Source organism: Haemorhous mexicanus, chromosome 2 (genome assembly GCF_027477595.1).
Source record: "Haemorhous mexicanus isolate bHaeMex1 chromosome 2, bHaeMex1.pri, whole genome shotgun sequence".
NCBI classification, from domain to species: Eukaryota; Metazoa; Chordata; class Aves; order Passeriformes; family Fringillidae; genus Haemorhous; species Haemorhous mexicanus.
This window is the reverse complement of record NC_082342.1, coordinates 14,971,216-14,988,886: the sequence shown is the minus strand read 5'-3', so window position 1 is coordinate 14,988,886 and position 17,671 is coordinate 14,971,216. Positions and strand designations below refer to the sequence as shown.

General features: G+C 47.7%; 2 protein-coding genes across 2 annotated transcripts in view; one reads left to right on the top strand and one right to left on the bottom strand.

The window, feature by feature from the left end:
- MOGAT2 (monoacylglycerol O-acyltransferase 2) overlaps positions 1 to 5,622 on the bottom strand; it is a 29,801-nt gene extending 24,179 nt beyond the window's left edge. The window contains exon 1 of the mRNA XM_059840339.1: positions 5,497 to 5,622. Within this exon, the coding sequence (XP_059696322.1) occupies positions 5,497 to 5,590 (94 nt within the window). The 5' untranslated portion in view covers positions 5,591 to 5,622. The remainder of the gene's footprint in view (positions 1 to 5,496) is intronic.
- A 6,882-nt stretch (positions 5,623 to 12,504) lies between these two features.
- MAP6 (microtubule associated protein 6) overlaps positions 12,505 to 17,671 on the top strand; it is a 40,378-nt gene continuing 35,211 nt past the window's right edge. The window contains exon 1 of the mRNA XM_059873183.1: positions 12,505 to 13,270. Coding sequence (XP_059729166.1) covers positions 12,546 to 13,270 — 725 coding nt within the window. The 5' untranslated portion in view covers positions 12,505 to 12,545. The remainder of the gene's footprint in view (positions 13,271 to 17,671) is intronic.

Sequence of the window (17,671 nt, the reverse complement as noted above, 5' to 3'; positions counted from 1 at the left end):
CACAGAGAGCATGAATAATCCATGGGCTCCAGGTAAGCCATGGGTTTCAAAGGAGCCACATGTTTCAAAGCACACGGAGAACTTCTCTGGCTAAGTCTAAGCAGGGACCATGTCCCATCAAAGTGCTCCTAACCCAAAATTTGTTTAATTCAGCCTGAAATAGGGAAAACTGCAGCCCACAGAAAGAGATTTTTGTTATCACAACAGCCTGAAAGTGAGTCAGATTCATATTGCACTTGCCAGTAGGGATTGCAAGATCATTGCAGAATCACAGAATGCATTGGGTTAGAGGGATCCTAAAGACCATCCAGTTCCAACTGCCCTGCCATAGGCAGGGATACCTCCTACTAAACCAGGTTGTTCAAAGTCCCATCCAAACTGGCCTTGAATGCTTCCAAGACACAGGTTGCTGAGGTCCTCAGTGCCTGATTGTGGCCACCCACACAGATAGTGCACCCTTGGGCACAGCTGATGTGGGAATGCTGTGGACTACACTCAGCTGCCAGGGAAGCCTAATCATGCTGGTACCACATGCCCTTTGAGCCAACCCTGATGACTCAAAGGTTCAAAATCTGGGTGTGGCATGCTGGGTCTGCAGAGGCAGCATGCCCAGATCCACTGGCCCTGCACTGGGTTTGTTTGCCGTGCTTCAGCTCTGCACTCTTAGTTCTGCAGGGATGTATCTGGATGGGTGTCAATGCCCAGTGGAGAGTGGGAATGAGAGAGACAGAAGGAAGCAGTGCTGATTTCAGTTTTCTGCAGTAGCCTGGTTCCACTCCATTACAAGGAGACACTGGTCAGTACTCAGATCATGTACTGGGAAGGCAATAGGGTCCCCACTGCATGCCCTGCAACACATTCTTACAACCTGCACTCCTCCTCCAGCAGCTGTCAACCTCTGAAATAAATAGAACCCTTTGTCTCCATGCTCTTGTCAGGAGCATCCTCAAGAAAACTGGCAGTATGGACAATGCCTGCCTGTGGCAAGGGATGCTGGAGCAGAGCTCCTTGCCGGCAGTGGGGCCAAGCTGCTGCCCTCACCCAGCATCCTGCAGGGATAAATGAGTCCCTCCCACAGTGCTTGGCTTCTCAGGGGATGCATTTGCACAACATAGAAACAGCTGCCTGCAGTCAGTGCTGCTGGGATCTCTGGCCTCTGCAAAGGGCTGTGCAGCGGCCAAATGGGTGTTCAGAAGCCCTCTTCTGGCGGCAGAAGCACAAGCCTGTCTCCCAAACAAAGGAGCAGCCGACAGCTAAATCCTGCCCACAGAAAGTCAGAGCTCCGTGCCTGAGGATTATAACAGTGAAACAAGGGGTGTCTGGTAGCTGATGGGATGAAAATAAGCGTATCTCTTAGCATCTAGTTTATGCAGTTGTTAAACTGGGATATTTTGGGTGGAAAGCTCCAGGCTTAAAGAAACTTTGTAAAATGAACCAAAACAGCTGGAATTTCTTCATAAGGTTTTGTTATCACCTTTCTAATGCACCTGTTAAGAGCATTTCTTAACTGGTTTCGGTTTCAGATTGTATCACCAAAAGAAACCCAAACCAAACCCCAAAACAAATCAAACCAAACAAAACATGCAAAACCCCAACCAACCAACCAACCAACCAACCAACCAACCAACCAACCAACCAACCAATCAACCAACCAACAACAACAACAACAAAAACCTCGTAAAAACACATTAAAAAAACCCAAACAACAAATCAAGTTCTTCCCGGGAAAGATGATAAGCCCTTGAAGGTCAGCCATGGGTGGAGGAGTGGGTTTGGGTCTCATCCTCATTCAGAGCAAGCTGCATTTCCCTGCAGGAGGTAGAGCCTGTGTTTGCAAGTAACTCCTACAACTGCAGAGGATTCCTCTCTCCTGGCCATTTGCTGTCATTCTGCTGGCTCTAGATGTTATTTCCATCTCTGGAAAGTCAAGTGCCAGCTTGCTCCCAGTACCAAGAAGGGAAAAACCTCAAGTACAAATTGTTTTATTGGAAAACACTGTTGAAGCTCCATAAGCCCCAACTGCATCCATGCTGAGAATGGGGATGTGCTGTTGGATCGCCTGTTAACACTGTGACCACAGCTCTACCGCATCCCAACTGAATCATGGACTGTGGAAGGAAATGCAGATGCAGGGGCAGAGAGGGTTTCATGGAGCACTCCAAAATGTCCCATTCTGGCCAGCTGTGTCCAAGACTGCATGGCTCTTGCCAGATGTTCATCTGTCTTGCCAGGATACGTTGGTGTCTCCTCCTGCCAGGTGTTCTCTGGTGACAAAAGGCTGATCACATATGGGATCTCTTCTTCACTAGAATGTTGATCACACGTGGGATCTCTTCTGCTCAGGGAGACCCCCAGGGTTTATAACACAAGTACACAATGGCGCCAAGGATGGCTGTTTGGCACTTTTCTTCCAAAAAAAAGGTAGCTTCATCCATCCTGGTGACCAGCAATGGCCCCTGGCCTCTTGAATTGCACAAACTGGGATAAGGTGTAGTTCAGAAAAGTGATACTCATAGAAGGAATGAGGGATTTGTCTTTACATAGAAACAGTGAGTCTGCTAGTAGATAAAACTAGCACTGAGAGAACTAAAAGAAACAATGGGAAAGATTCCACTGATTGATAAATGGAATGAGAGATTTGTCTTTACAAATAAACTGTAGATCTGCTGATAAATAAAATTGGATACTGAGAGATGAAAGAAACAATGGGAACAACCATAAATTCCATAGGAATTCCACTGATTGGTACAAGGGAAAAAAGGGCCGAGGAGAATACATTAGAAGGGTGTCTTAGGTATTTGGAAGTCTGTACCTCTCAAGTACCTCAGCCAATAGGGAAAGAGAGAGGGAAATGTGCCCAGGGAACTAGGATAAAAAGGAGGCTATGTCCTCTAAAATTTTGAGAGACCCCAGGGAAATGCTCCCTTTATTCAAATAAAGTTACAGGACTCCTCTGTCTCCTTTTTGGACATAAACCTCTGGTGTTTGTGGAGTAATTTTCCTGACAGCATGAGCCAATCCTACACCAAGAAACATTCAAAGAGCTACCCTGTCTGGACCAGTATTGCACAGTCATCTGGTCCATCAGATACTGGTGCAAAGGTGGCCATTCAGGCTCAGGTCTGTAGCAGATTTTGGAAGGGTCCGTCTCAGAAACTGAGTAGTCTGAAACGCAGCCTAAGCTTTCTGTGCAGGTATAGTTCTGGAGATGTTTGTGTACAAAGATCTGTGTTTTAGGCTAGTCAGCAACTGTCTTGCCACAGCAAAGGCGGAGCTTTACACACATCCCATCTGAGATTCACAACTGGCATAACAATGGGAAGCTCTGTGATGTTTCCCTTCAGCTTGGCTCCTGATGGGCTGTAAATGGCCCCAGACAATTTACACCGATAATCTGCCTCTGATATTTTTATTTCCATATAACCAGGAAACATTGCAATGTTCCAGCCTGATGGGCTGTAAATGTCCCGAGGCAGTATGCACTCCCTGATAATGTGCCTCTGTGTCTCCCATCATCATTTCCCTGTGCATCCTATCCAAAACAGCATGTGTGTCATTTCCATCAGCACCTGATGCCCTCCACCAAGCAGTGATTTTGTCTGCATCTCAGTCTGCTGATGTGTTTTTTTCCTCAAACTGTTTGGGTTTTCTTGGAAAAATGACCTTTTAGAATGTGCAGGGGCATCTGTAAAAAGCGAAGTGTCTGTTTGCAGGGCTAGAAAAGCAGAGTCACCAATACTCCTCCTACGGTACTGTTCCTCAAGCATGGTAATTCTATTTCTCATTCCTAACACCAAGCAGAGCAACAGCTTAAACCACAAAAACTCTAAACCTAAAGAGCAAGAGAAGTGGAAAACCCCATCCCGGTTTAGATGCTGCATAAGACCTGTAAATATTCCCATGCATATGCAATCAGCCATACACTTCCTTAATGCCACCCTGCTCTGATCAGATGGTGAGAAGAAGCCAAAAACGCTGGAACAGATTGCTTAAAGAAGTTGTGGCTGCTCCATTCCCTTGGGCCCTGTTCAAGGCCTTGTTGGATGGGGCTTGGAGCAACACGGTCTAGTGGAAGATGTCCTTGCCCATGGCAGGGGATGGAACAGGATGATCTTTAAGGTCTCTGTCAACCAAACCACTCTGTGATTGCATGATTATGCTAAAGGCACCATGGTGTGGTACAAACCAGAGCAAGACCAGTATTTTGCAGCCCCCAAAATCCCCACTGACTGTGAGCAGAGCACCAAGCAGTGGTTCCTTGTCAAGCACCCCCTGTGCAATGATAACCAGGATGTTTTGGAAGGTGATTAATAAGGTACCTGATAAACCTGGCATCCTCACATGAAGCCAGGGCACCTTTCAGTTACACTTAAGCTAATGGAGACCATCCAGGGACATTTTTGATAGCTTCTCCTGCATTTTGTGATAGCATGAAGAGCAAGATGACGGGCAATGACAATGTGAGCAGATGTTTATGTCTCTGCAGGATCTGATGACAAAGGTGGACTGGCTTCTTTTCTTAGACCACCAGCTGACATCTCATCACATGCTGTCTGTACACATTCTCCCCCACACCCTGTACACACATATCCACCAATTCTTTTAGGAAATAATGCTATGGCATTGTGAGAATGGCATGGCAAAGCTCAGGGCAAGACCTTTTAGAAGTGCACTGTGTGTTCACTTAGGGAAAACACACCCTACAGTGGTAGCCATCACAAAGGTAGGCACCTAACTCCTTGGTAATCACTGACAAGAGTCAGAGGAAGGGGATAGCAGCTCATCCCATTGCTCCCAGGAGATTACTGACAAAAGCTGGAATGAAGTGAAAATGAAGAAAAAAATCAGGTAGGAGCTCCACATCTTCTTAGGAGGCTTTTTCCTCCATTTTATAGGAATGGAGATGCCCTGGGCTGAAGGTAGGTGAGACTCCATCTCCAAAGCCAGAGCCAGACCACACTTGCAGCTCCCTCTGTGTAGAGTGTTCAGCTCCACACTACCCCAGGGAGATGCAGGAAAGCTCTATTTACTCTGGCTCTTCCAAGCACTCCCTCTGATTTGCAGATGTCCTGGCACCAATCCCTCCTATGCCTAACATCTATCACCAGGGACAAGAGAATATGACAATTTAAAGGGGAGTGCATGTGACAATTTAAAGGGGAGTTTTAGTGGCCTCTCACATCTTAAATCATTTTATAATCATGCACAGCTTCTGCCTGGTGGGTTCACAAGGTTCAACCTGGGGCGTTCTCATTTTCTTTACCAAATGTGCTTATGATTCATGTATGTTGTGGGAACGTTTCGAGGCCAAATGGGACAGGAGCCAAAGCAAATCCATATCAGAGTGCTGCATAAAAATGTAGGGGATTGTAACTGGACGATCTTTAAGGTCCCTTCCAACCCAAACCATACTGCAATTCTCAACCCAAACCATACTGCAATTCTAAGGAAAGCTTCTCTGGCTTCTAAGAAAAAGGAAAAAGAGATGTCTCTTACCTAGACCCAGGAAGCTGCAGACCCATTGAGCCACTGCTGCTGTCTGAAGCCTTCTTTGAAGCGGCACAGACAGCGGAGCAAACTCAACTTTCATCTTGGCCTCTGCATGCGTGTCTTGCAAGGAGAAGGAAGCAAGTAGTGAATGCAAAGTGCAAAGTCGTGGTCAATATCTACCCAGTGTTACAGTAGAAGGGATTGTGCAACATAGTCACAGTGGTGGCTGCGCACAGCACCATTCCATACAGGGAGCAGAGGGAGGTGCCGTGGACTTTATACCATCATGACTCACAACATTGTTCCATGGTGACAATTTCACACTTCTGCCACCCAAATCTGGAAAGTAAACTCCATTCAGGACCCAATCCCACTTTCAAAAGATCCTGTCTCTTTCAAATTTTGCAATATTTGGATATTGGCAGAGAAAAGGAGGCATTCATGCCTGTAAGCCAGTTTTATTTTCCCCCTTCCCCTACAAATCACCCTGTGCACTGCAGGAAGAAACAAATAGAAGGGATGAGCACAGGCAGGTCACTTTTGTTCACAAGTGATGTGATGTGGATGGGTTTCAGTCTCAGCCTTCAGGTAACACAAGAGTGTTTCACTGCTGAGCACAGGGTACATGAGCCTCATGCCTCTGCCAAGACATGGATGGATGGTGGCTGCATGGGGCATATGAGTTTCCATTTGCATCCTTGCACACATTTATACAGAGGAAGGAAATACTACTCCTGATTTGCATTTGTATCTCCAAGCAGGTGCACAGTCTGAGCCTCTGCCTTGTCATGTGCAAAGAGATGCAATGGACTATGTGGGGAAAAAAAAAAAAAAGAAATTTTGGGGGAAAAAATCCTCAAGGAACTGACAAGCCCCTCGGGTAAGCAACAAAATCATCTCATCGGAGGGCTGGGAAAACCAAAGGTCTCATTGTAACCAGGATAGAGAATAATACTGTGAACAGATTGCACTGAACAATGAGCACTGTGAGAGGACTGGCCATGTAAAAAGCTTCACTCACATGTCTAAAGGGCATTTCAAATCCCAAGGTCACTGCAGCCAAGAATTACAGGATAAAATTAATAACAACCTTTGACAGAAGCAAATCAGAGATGCTAGCTGAAAAATAATCCCTCCCCTTTGTCAGGCCTAGGAAGATGCTGGGCTACAAGGCATCTGTTAGACTCAGTTTTCCCAAATCACAAGGATAACAGGGCTCTGGTGAAACCACAAGGTATCTCTTCTTAAAAGCATTGGTTGCTTTAATTGAGCTAAAACTGGTTTAGATTTCACTCAAATCTCTCCCCATCTTTTGTCTACTACTGCAAATGTCAGGAGCCTGACTGCTTCAAGAAAGCAAAAGAGGTTTCTAATTCTTTCAGCACTGTTACCTGGAGACAGGATGTTTCCTGATGAGAAACCAGCAGTGATTTCCAGAATTCTGTGGGGAGATCTCTGGGCCCAGGGCTCCTGGTCTTCCTGGACTGTGTAACACCAGCATTGTCACATGGATGGTGGGACCAAGAAGGGGTTAGATTGGTTATTAGGGAAAATTCCTTCCCTAAAACAGTTTTCAAGCCCTGGAATGTGCTGCCCATGGAAGACCTGACCAAGGAGTTAAGCAATGCTCAGCTGAGTAATAAATATTTATGTCCTGCCTTGCTGTGGTTATGTCATTTGCTTTTTGTCTACTTTCTTAATTAAGGAGAGAAAAATAAATACTTATGGAGGACTTCAAAAACGTCTCCTTAATTAAGAGAGAAATCACAGATTTCCACTCAGGAGGAACTGAAAAAATGCATCTCCTTGCTTAGTATAGATAAAGTAGAACCTGTGACTTAAAATCTCTGAATCACAGAATAATTTAGGTTGGAAAAGATCTCTAAGGTCAGGGAGTCCTACCATTCCACCAGCACTGCCAAGGCCACCACTAACCCATGTCCCCAGGTGCCACATCCACACTCCTGTTAAATCCCTCCAGTAATGGGGACTCTGCCACAGCCCTGAGCAGCCTGTTCCAGGGCTTGACCACCCTTTTGGAAAACATTTTTTTCCTAATTTCCAATTTAAACATGCTGTGGCACAACTTGAGGCCTTTTCCTCTGATCCTGTCTCTTGCTCCCTGTGAGAAGACTGACCCTCTCCTGGCTCCACCCTCCTGTCAGGAAGTTATATAGAGAAAGGTGTCTGTCCCCCCCAGCCTCCTCCTCCCTGTTTTAGGGAAGAGCAGAGTTGTGTCTCTGAACTCACTAACCATTCAGACATGCCCAAACACTGAGCTCTGATCTCTGTATCTTATATCCTGATACACGAGTCAGTCTTATTTCCTAACCCACTCAGGCATTTGCACATGTATGGGCCATGACAAAGCTCCAACCACATTCCCCTTGGCTTTTCCCTTTTCAGTTTCATACAGTCATTAGCTCAATCTCCTATGGCTTGCATTTAGTTTGGGAAAATTAAGTTCCTTTAATCTCTCAATAAGTCATCTTCTATAACACCTCTGACAGTGGCCATTGTTACTCAGTGGAGCAATGTCCCTCTCAGAGTATGAACCTGTAAGCCCAGAGTCGTGGAACTGTGGGCTTTTCAAGTCACCAGACAGGTAAGACATGCCCACGTGACTTGCACATGGACACTGTCCAGGATCCAGGATCAGGGCTGGGAAAGCCTAACACAGAGGATCTGCAGGAAGAAATGCAAGGAACAATGCAGTGGCTGATACAGGATGCCAGAATACTGCATGGCTGGCAGGAGGAGCTGGCCATGAAGTGGACCTGTGGAATTCCTTGTTGAAGGCCCATCACATATAGACCCTATGGAACTTAGTGCTCCAGCAGAAGAGCTATAAGCACTCTTCAGATCACTGCTCCTGTCTTCCACTCATAGATAATCCCCTTTTATTTACCCTATTCACATGTACTCCTAGAGCTAATTTACCCTCCAGTGGCCAAAATTATCAGAAAGAAACTGAACGTACACTCTTGGTAGTTGCACAGTGGAGCATTGTCCCATTCCTTCCTGACCCATCACTCCTTCAGTAATAAGTGTTCCTCCCTTGGGAGGTTCTCCTCCTTTCTACCACACCAAACCTATGTGATACCATTTCACCAAGCTTGGTCTTTGTCCCTCTCAATCTCTGAGTGAGGACATGGGTGTGAGAGAAGCTCACTTCTGCCTGGTGGTTTTTTGGTTTTGGGGGTTTTTTCATGCAAATTCTTTCAAATTTTACTCCCCCTTCTATCTGTTACAAAATCACTTCTTCTTATTCTGGTTGTGTTATGCCAGTGATTTTCATGAAAGAATTTGATGTCCTTTAGAGCACTTGATTTATTGGTCAATTTTTTTTTATGCATTTAAATTATTCTCTTTATGCAACACTCTGATATGGATTTGCTTTGGCCCTTGTCCCATTTGGCCTCGAAACACGCTCACAACATACATGAATCTGAAGACAGTGTGGACCAAGCCCAAAACTGAAGATGATGATAAAAATGGACTAAAATCACAACCAAGGAATATGCATGCTTTAAGAGGTGGACCCAAGGTGGGGCCATGTAAAAATATGTAAACTAGTTTGGGAAAAAAGTTTATTATGCATAAGGGTCTATGAATATGCAACAGGCTGATGTAAGGGAAAAGGTATTTAAGGGGTATCCCCAAAGATAACAGTGTGGTTTTGGCTGAGTGCCAAGATACGCCCAGCCAATAACCTTTTCTCTGTGGTCTTTGTCTCCTATTGTCCTTTATTAAACTTTTTCAATTTTCTCAGGAGAGTAAATGTGTTTTTCACAGACATGTTTAGTGGTGGCCTTGGCAGTGCTGATGGAATGGTTGGACTCAGTGATCTCAGGGATTTTTCCAACCTTAATGATTCTGTGATTCTGTTTCAAAGCCCAACCTAAGCAGAGATGTGCACATCCATCATGGATTGTACAGGAGTGCCCCACACACTTACAAAGGTGATACACAGTGCACTGATGCCCCAGAGCACTATGGCTTGGGTCCCAACTTGGGCAATACTGAGCAGCTTCCTGAATCTTTAATTGCAATCCTCACTTTTAATTGCACTGGCTGTAATAGCAGGAGTGATATAGTTCTGGAAGGCAAAGTAATGTCTGTGTAAAGGCACCTCTAGATGATATTTATTTATTCTCTTTCCAAAGGTGGCTCTTTGAGCCATCCATGCCCAGCACTGAGTGCTCCAATACCATCCATAAAATGAGTTTCCACAATTTGCCTACAGGTAAGAATGAAATTAAGCCATTCCAGGCAAATACAAGCAAAGAAAGAAACCAAACCCAAGCCCAAAATCCTCAGGGCCTAAGAATCAATAAGGGAATACAAAGCATTATAGTAGAGAAACAATCCCCACAGGGATAATCCTGCTTTTCACTGCACTCCCAGCAGCTGCAGTCACTGATGAGTGGGAATTGCTTTTTCTCTTTGTAATTCAGCATTTGGGTGTGTGGATTTCCCTGGTTTTATTTGAGTTCTGCTCCCAGTGGAAATGCTGGCAGTGCCACAAGGCTGACAAAGGCTGGAGGGCTTCAAGTGTGGATGTGATTTGGGTGCAAATGGATTTTATTGGCACCAGGGAATAAAGACAAAGATGCAGAGAAGAATGGAGGGGTTGAGGGCATGATGGAGGGACAGTGGGGGAGTGGGATGGAGGGATGAAGGGATGAAGATAGAGAGGAATGGAGGGATGAATGGAAAGATGGAGGTATGGAGTAATAGAGTGATAGAGGAAGGAAATGATGGAGAAACAGAGGGAGGAATGGAGTGAGGGAGGGGTGGAGGACTGATGGCAGGATGGAGAAACAGAGGGATGGCAGAAAGGTTGTAGGGCTGACATGATGGATGGGTTGAAGGTGGAGACAAAGCTAGAAAGGAAGATGGGATTTGGAGCTGTGAATCCACTCTGGAAATCAGATTTCAGAAGGAGCAGTCAGCAGGAGATGGCTGGGGGGTGTTTTGGTTTGGGTTTGCAAATGCAAAAGAGGCAAAAGGAAATAATAAAATATGTGTGTGTGTGTGTGTGTGTGTGTGTGTGTATGTGCACATACATGTGCACACAGATGCACAGCTCCTATATGTGTACACATGTGAGCAAGTATCTGTGCATGAGTGCATGCACACGGGAGCACACACATGTTGTGTCTATGTCTGTCTGTCTGCTCATGGGTGCGTCTGTTCACGTGTTCACATGCATGTGTACAGCACGTGCACATTTCTGAGACTGGATATGTGTGAGTGTATATGTGTGCATCTGTGCATGTGCATGTGTGCATGTGCTTGTGCATACAAATGTGCATATGCAGCATGTGCACATGTGAGTGGACAGACATGTCTAGCTGTGTGTGTGTTCAGATGTGTGTGCATGTTCATATTTATGTCTGTGTGCATGTATGTGCTTACCCATGTGAGTGCAGGTGTGCATACTCTTGTGCACCTGTGAGCACAGGGGTGCATTTTCAGTTGTTCATGTGCATGTTTGTGCATGTGTGTACAGGGGTGAGTGTAGGGAAGGGAAATATAGGCTGGATATTAGGAAAAAGTTTTTCAGGTAAAGAGTGATAAAGTACTGGAATGGCCTGCCCAGGGAGGTGGTGGAGTCACCATGCCTGGATGTGTTTAAAAAAAAAATGGATGTGGCACTTGGAGCCATGGTTTAGTTATGGTGTTAGGGCATGGGTTGGACTTGATGATCCTGAAGGTCTCTTCCAATCTAGTCATTCTGTGAATTTTGTGAATTCTGTGTATGTGTACAGGCTTGAGTCTACGTGCAGGTGTTTGGATGTGCTTGCATGCATGTACAGTCATGTGTGTGTGTACACATGTGTGCACATCTGTGTGTACAAATGTCAGTCTGCACTGCAGACACACTTACATGAGAACCTGCATGAGTGAATGTGATTTGTGTGGTTCTGCATGTCCACGTGTCTGTGTGCAAATGTGTGTGTTGGTGTGTGAGTTGACATGTGTGTGCATGTGCAATATGCCTGTGCAGGTGTGTGCACATAAGTGTCCTTGCATGTGTGTTTGCATTCCTGTGCATGAGTGTGTGCAGGTGTGAGTGACCATGCATGCATGTGCACGAACACATGGGCACCTTGCACATATGTGTGCAGGTATGTGACCAAGCATTTGTGTGTCTGCACACATGCATGGGCATTTCCTGCATGTTTGTGCTCTGGTGTGTGTCCTTGCAGTTACATGCACACATACATGGGCGTGTCTCGACATGTGCATGCAGCTGTGTGTGGCTGTGCAGATGTGTGCACACAAACACACACATCTCTCATGTGTGCGTGCAGGTGTGCGTGTGACCACGTGTGCATGTGTTTGCACACATGGGCGCCTTGCACATATGTGTGGATGTGTGTGATCAGTCGTGCAGGTGTGTCCACACACGTGTGTATGTGACTTGCCCACTACAGGTGTGTGATGATGCCTGTGTGCACACACAGAGGAGTGTTTGTTGGGGTTGCCTGTTTGGCATGTGCGTGTGCAGGAGTGTGATTGTGCAGGTGTGCATGAAGTGTGCAGGTCAGTGCACACACGGGCCACATGGCTGTGTCTCCTCATGTGTGTGCAGCTGTGTGCACACACATGGGCTTTTAAAAATGTGCATGTGCAGGTGTCTGTGACCCTGCATGCGAGTGCACACATGAGTGCCTTGTACATGTGTGTGCAGGCCTGTGACCAAGAATGTGTGTGCACACATGCATGGGTGTGTTTCACATATATTTACAAGTGTGTGTGGCTGCGCAGCTCTGTGCACACATAGACATAGCCAAGTCTCACGTGTATGAGCTGTGTGGCTGTGCAGGTGTGGGCACACCCATGGCCATGTATCACACCGTGTGTAGGTGCGTGGATGTGCAGGTGTGTCGCGCGTGTGCGTGCCCTGCCCGTGTGCGTGCCCTGCCCGTGTGCGTGCAAGCCCCGCCCGCTCTCCCCTCCCCGGTGCGGGGCGGAGCGCGGAGCTCGGGGCGGAGAGCGGTGCGGGGCTCGGAGCGCGGAGCGGTCGCTCCCGGCGCGGGGCCGCCATGGCGTGGCCCTGCATCACCCGTGCCTGCTGCATCGCCCGTTTCTGGAACCAGCTGGACAAAGCGGACATCGCCGTCCCGCTCGTTTTCACCAAATACTCGGAGGCCACCGAGCATCCCGCCGCCCCCGCGCCCCCGCCTCGCCCCGCGGCGCCCATCGAGACCCAGCCGGGCGGCGAGGCGGCTGCGGGGGCCGGGGGAGGTGAGCCGGCTCCCGGTCCCGCCCGGCCCGGCCCGGCCCCGCACGCCTCTCCCCCGGCCGACTCGGTGATGCGGCACGACTACAAACCTTGGAAGGTGCAGCGGCCGGAGCCGAGCTGCAAGCCCAAGAGCGAGTACCAGCCCTCGGACACTCCCTTCGAGAAGGAGACGCAGTACCAGAAGGATTTCCGTGCCTGGCCCATCCCCAAGAGGGGCGACCATCCCTGGATCCCCAAACCGGGACCTTCCCCCGTCCTGGCCCTGGACCGCGCTCCCCCGGAGAAACCGGCTCAGGAGAAGCGGCGGAAGGTGCACCTCGCTCCCGAGAAAAAGGAGGAACACCCCGAGGTGGAGGATGAGCATCCCAAAACAGTGCGGCCCGGGGATGGGAGAGACAAGGGTCGGAAGAAGGCGGAGGAGGCGGGCGGGCAGCCGGCGGAGCCGAGCAGAGGCCGGGCGGCTGCCGATGCTGTCAACAGGCAGATCAAAGAGGAGGTGGCGGCGGGGGTCAGCTCTTCGTACAGGTGAGAAGACATATCCTCGTCCCCCCCCCGCCCCATCCATCTAGATCCCCAACCTGCCGGCCCCTCGTCAGCTCTTTTCCAGTACCCCTGTGCGCTTCCCTGGAGGAGCATCCCATCCTGGGAGTGAGGCTGTGAAACATTCCGGGGGGGCTTGCCCATTTCCTGCCCGGGGTGGGTGGGGGGGGGGGTGTCCTTAAATTTCCCGTCTCTCTGGGAATCGATGATGGGGCAGTAGGTATTGTGCAGGTAGAGAATGCATGGACACTTTTTGTTGGTGGTTTGTTGGGTTTGGCAGCAGCTTTGAGTGTCTTTGTGTTCCCCTCCTCCTGTTCATTCCAAAATTCAAAGACACCCACCACCATGGGTTTCCATAGGGGTAATGTTTGGGGTCACCTCCGTGGAATATGCAAGTCACCTCTGCTCCTTTCCAAGCACATCCCTGGCTGTCAGGCTGCAGCCAACCCAAAGGACCGGCAGCCTGACCATATCATCGGGGGCCCGTGCACGGATGGGGTGCCCCACACAGGGGCAGGAGCGTCCCAGGAAGCATCTCAGGCTGGCCCACGCTCAAGACAAAGCATCCCGGGAATGCGCCAGGATGAGGGACATGCATCCTAGGCCGCTTGGGTGGGGCAGCCTTCGGATGCTGCCATGTTTTAATGCAGCACAGCAGGGGATGACACATCCTTCTGTCCCCACCGCCACCTCCCCAGCCAACTAGAAATGGATGCCCTTATTTCACTTAAGCAGTAGACCTTGTTTGGGATTCCGAGTGTGAAACTCCTTGCAGTGAGCTGCTGTTGTTGTTTCTCTCCGGGTCAAGGCGTTCGATGTGTTGGGAATACAAAAACAAGTGATGGGGTGTTTGCCCTGCGTGTACGTTTGCAAGGAGGGGTTGCTGCAGTTGTGTTTTCCAGCACTTTCTTTGGCAGAGCCCACCCCTGCCGAGACCAGGGTGGAAGTGGCATAGAGCTAAGCTGTGGTGACAAAAAGTGTGATTGCAGCCGTTTTGCTTTTCTCTATAGCTGTGTGAATGCTGAGGTGTTTATGCCTCTGAATGATTTTTATTTTCCTTCTTGGGGAGATTAGAGGTGACACCTGGCCAAACACGTAATACATTCATGCAGATTTAAGACGAAGCTGGGACTTGATTCCTCTGTCCCACTAATCAAAGCTGACAGTAATCTGCTTTCCCCCCTCCCTAAGTGGGAGACAGTTCAAGCAGTGAGATCTTGATTTTTGCTGTCATTTGGCATCAGTTCTTAACTCTCACTGGGTAATGCTGAAGGTTCAGGTGCATCCAGGTGTGATGGTGGTGCTTGGCTGAGACACGAGAAATTGGCCAGGGGTTTTTGGGGGCTCTGTTTTGCAGGGTTGGAGAGTGTTGGGAAAGGGGTCTCTGGGAGTGATACAGCCCTTAAATCTGCTGTGAACTGAGATTCAGCTTTTTGTCTGCTCACCTTGTAAGGTCTGGGCTCGTGCTGGAGATAGCAGGGCTAAAGCAGAAAGCTCTCCTGGAACTGGAGAGCCGATGTGTTGCTTCTCTTCCACTGCTACAAAGGATAATTGGACTTATTTGCATATTTAAATGCAGATTGCTCACCTTCCTATCCCTCCACTCTGCTCCAGCAAATTCCTAAGGCACTGGGCTAGGGTTCCTCCCCAAGGAAAGGGGTTGGATCAGCAGGGATGTTAAACCTAAGAGGAACTAGAAGGATTCAGTTTTCTTTGTGTTGCTTGTTGGCTTTCACAATACTCTTAGGGCTTCTCTTTCCACCTGGGAAAGTGCTCTCCCACTTCCATGTTTTTCTTCCTTGCTGCATATTGCAGAAGTGTTTGCTCTGACCCTCAGCCATAGAACATAAGCGCCTCTTCATTAATGCAGAAGTGATGTTTTGGCTAATTGTTCTCATTTTCTGTTCAAATTAGGCATCTTCTAAGTGTTGTTTATTGTTTGGATTCTTATAAAAAACCAAATTCTCCAAATCCTAATTACTGCCTGCTGACATGCTGGGTGGATATTGTACATCTCCAAGGATGGAGACTCACAGCCTATTGGGCCAACCTTATGGGCCACCCAGCAGCCAAAAATTACCTGCTAATGACCTTTTGCTAGAGAGGAGCAGGGATATGGCTCACATGGGGCTTTTCTTCCTTGTGCATGGATGAAGGCTCCCCATCAGCAGAGAGTGGGGGGGAGATTTCCTTACAGTCCTCTGTCACTGCTGCAAATCAGTGTTTCCAAAGCTGGGAAACAATTCCTTGGTGAAACCAAAGAGCAGAGCAGCAGTAGTTTATAAGCTCGCTCTGTCCCACTAGGCATTATTTCCATGTGAGGAATACCTGAGAGCATGGGATAGAGTCAGCAACTAGCCCAAGGTCATGGGGGAAGTCCATGCTAGAGAAGAATTCTCTTTTTTAACCTCTCTGTACCTAGACAGATGACTATCACAGAGACCATGTGCCTGTGACCTCCTCCCAGGTCCACACAGAGGTACAGAGCAGAGGTGGTGCCTGGTGGTGATGTCCATGGAAGATGGAGGTTCCTCCCAGCCAGAGGGATGAGGGATTTGTTTGTATTAGCATTTGAACCAGAAGCCTTCAGTGAGGCCAGAGTGGCAGGAGTGTGGATATCTGCCAGAGACTGCCTATGCCCAGGGATCCTACAGAAGAAATAAGATTTATTTCCAGTATTTCTAGTATTTATTTATCTTATTCATAGTATTTACATTATTTATATTTTTATATTTATATATTTATTAACTATAACTTATTAACTATTCAGTTATATATGGGATTTATTTATGTACTTATTCCCACTGCTCTCTCTGGGTGTGCAATGGTCAAGCAAGGTTCCAGCACTGAGGGGCTTCTTGCCTCAGCTTCCCTCCCCAGCACATGAGCTGCCTAAGTTTATAGGTAACCAAGGCAGGTTACATCTCATTCACCACCCCACCACCTTTGGTCCTGCTTCCCAGGGTGGCCTGTGGACCCTGAAGGACCAAGGAAATCCTTCAGTCAGGTCAGTGACAAGCCCATGGAAAGCCTCTGGTGGCGGATGAAGCTGTTTCTTGTTCAATTCTCTGAGGGCTTATCTGTGTTGGGTGAGGGAATTTCTCCTCCTGAACTTCTGGATGGGATGGGCAGAGCATTTCTCCCTGGTGCACCAAAGGATGGGGTGGGCTGGACTTGACTCTGGGGGTTTGGGATCAGGGGTACAAGCAACAAAATATGCTCACAGTGGCATTTGCTGGTGGATATGAAACAATTAAAAGCACATTTGGCAAAAACAAAAGAAATAATGAATGAATGCTTTCCATTTTTATCTGGAAATTATGGGAAAATGACAGAATTAGGTGTTTCTTGGGTGTTTTCCCCCCCTTCTTCGTTGTCTTGCATTCTGCTTCTTTTGTTATATTTATTTCCTGAAAAAAAAGATACAAAACTGAAAGGAAAGATTTACCCCCTTTGTAAGGAATCAAAATGAGTACTAAGAAAATTAATTTCCCCCTGAGAAGTAATATTGTGAAACCAGATTTAAAGTTTTTTTTTTTTTACCAAACCAATTATTTTTTCCCTCCCACCAACTTCCTTTCCTAGCAGAGGAAACAAGACAATAAAGGCTTCAATGGAAAATTTTGGACTGCCTCTAGTACTAATGAATTGCCTGTTGCTAATGTTGTGTCATTCATCTCAAACCCTGGAGGTACTAAGGATGTGGAGCAAAAGAGAATTTGTAGTAGCTATAGAGATGAATGAGTCAGCACTGGAGACTTGCTGCCTGCTTTTCAGAGGTACAGCAGAGATAATTTAGGGAGGGATGTCCACACAGGAAGGCTGGACCAAGAGACAAAAGGGCAGGAAATTCATACTCCTCCTTGTTCTGAAGACAGGCTGGGAGAGCTGGGCGTGTTCAGACTGGACAGGAGAAGGTTCTGGGGAGACCTCAGAGCCCCTGCCAGTGCCTAAAGGGGCTCCAAGAGCCAGAGAGGGACTTTGAGCAAGGGTCTGGAGGGGCAGAACAAGGGGGAATGGCATCCCACTGTCAGAGGGCAGGGTTAGAAGGGATATCAGGGAGAAATTCTTGCCTGTGAGGGTGCTGTGGCCCTGGCACAGGTTGCCTCATCCCTGGAAGGTCCAAGGCCTTGGGGTTTGGAGCAGCCTAGTCTGCTGCAAGGTGTCCCTGCCCATGGCAGGGGAGTGAAACAAGATAAACTTTAGGGTCCCTTCCAACCCAAGCCATTCTGTGTTTCTGTGATTTTATCTAACCTATTCTTGAAAATCTCCAGGGAAGGACATCTCCTATCTTGGCAAAAATGCTCGTAACAGTGCTTATGCTGTAAGATGGGAGATTTTCCATTGCCTTCTGAAATTTCTGATCAGATCCATAGCTATGTCTGT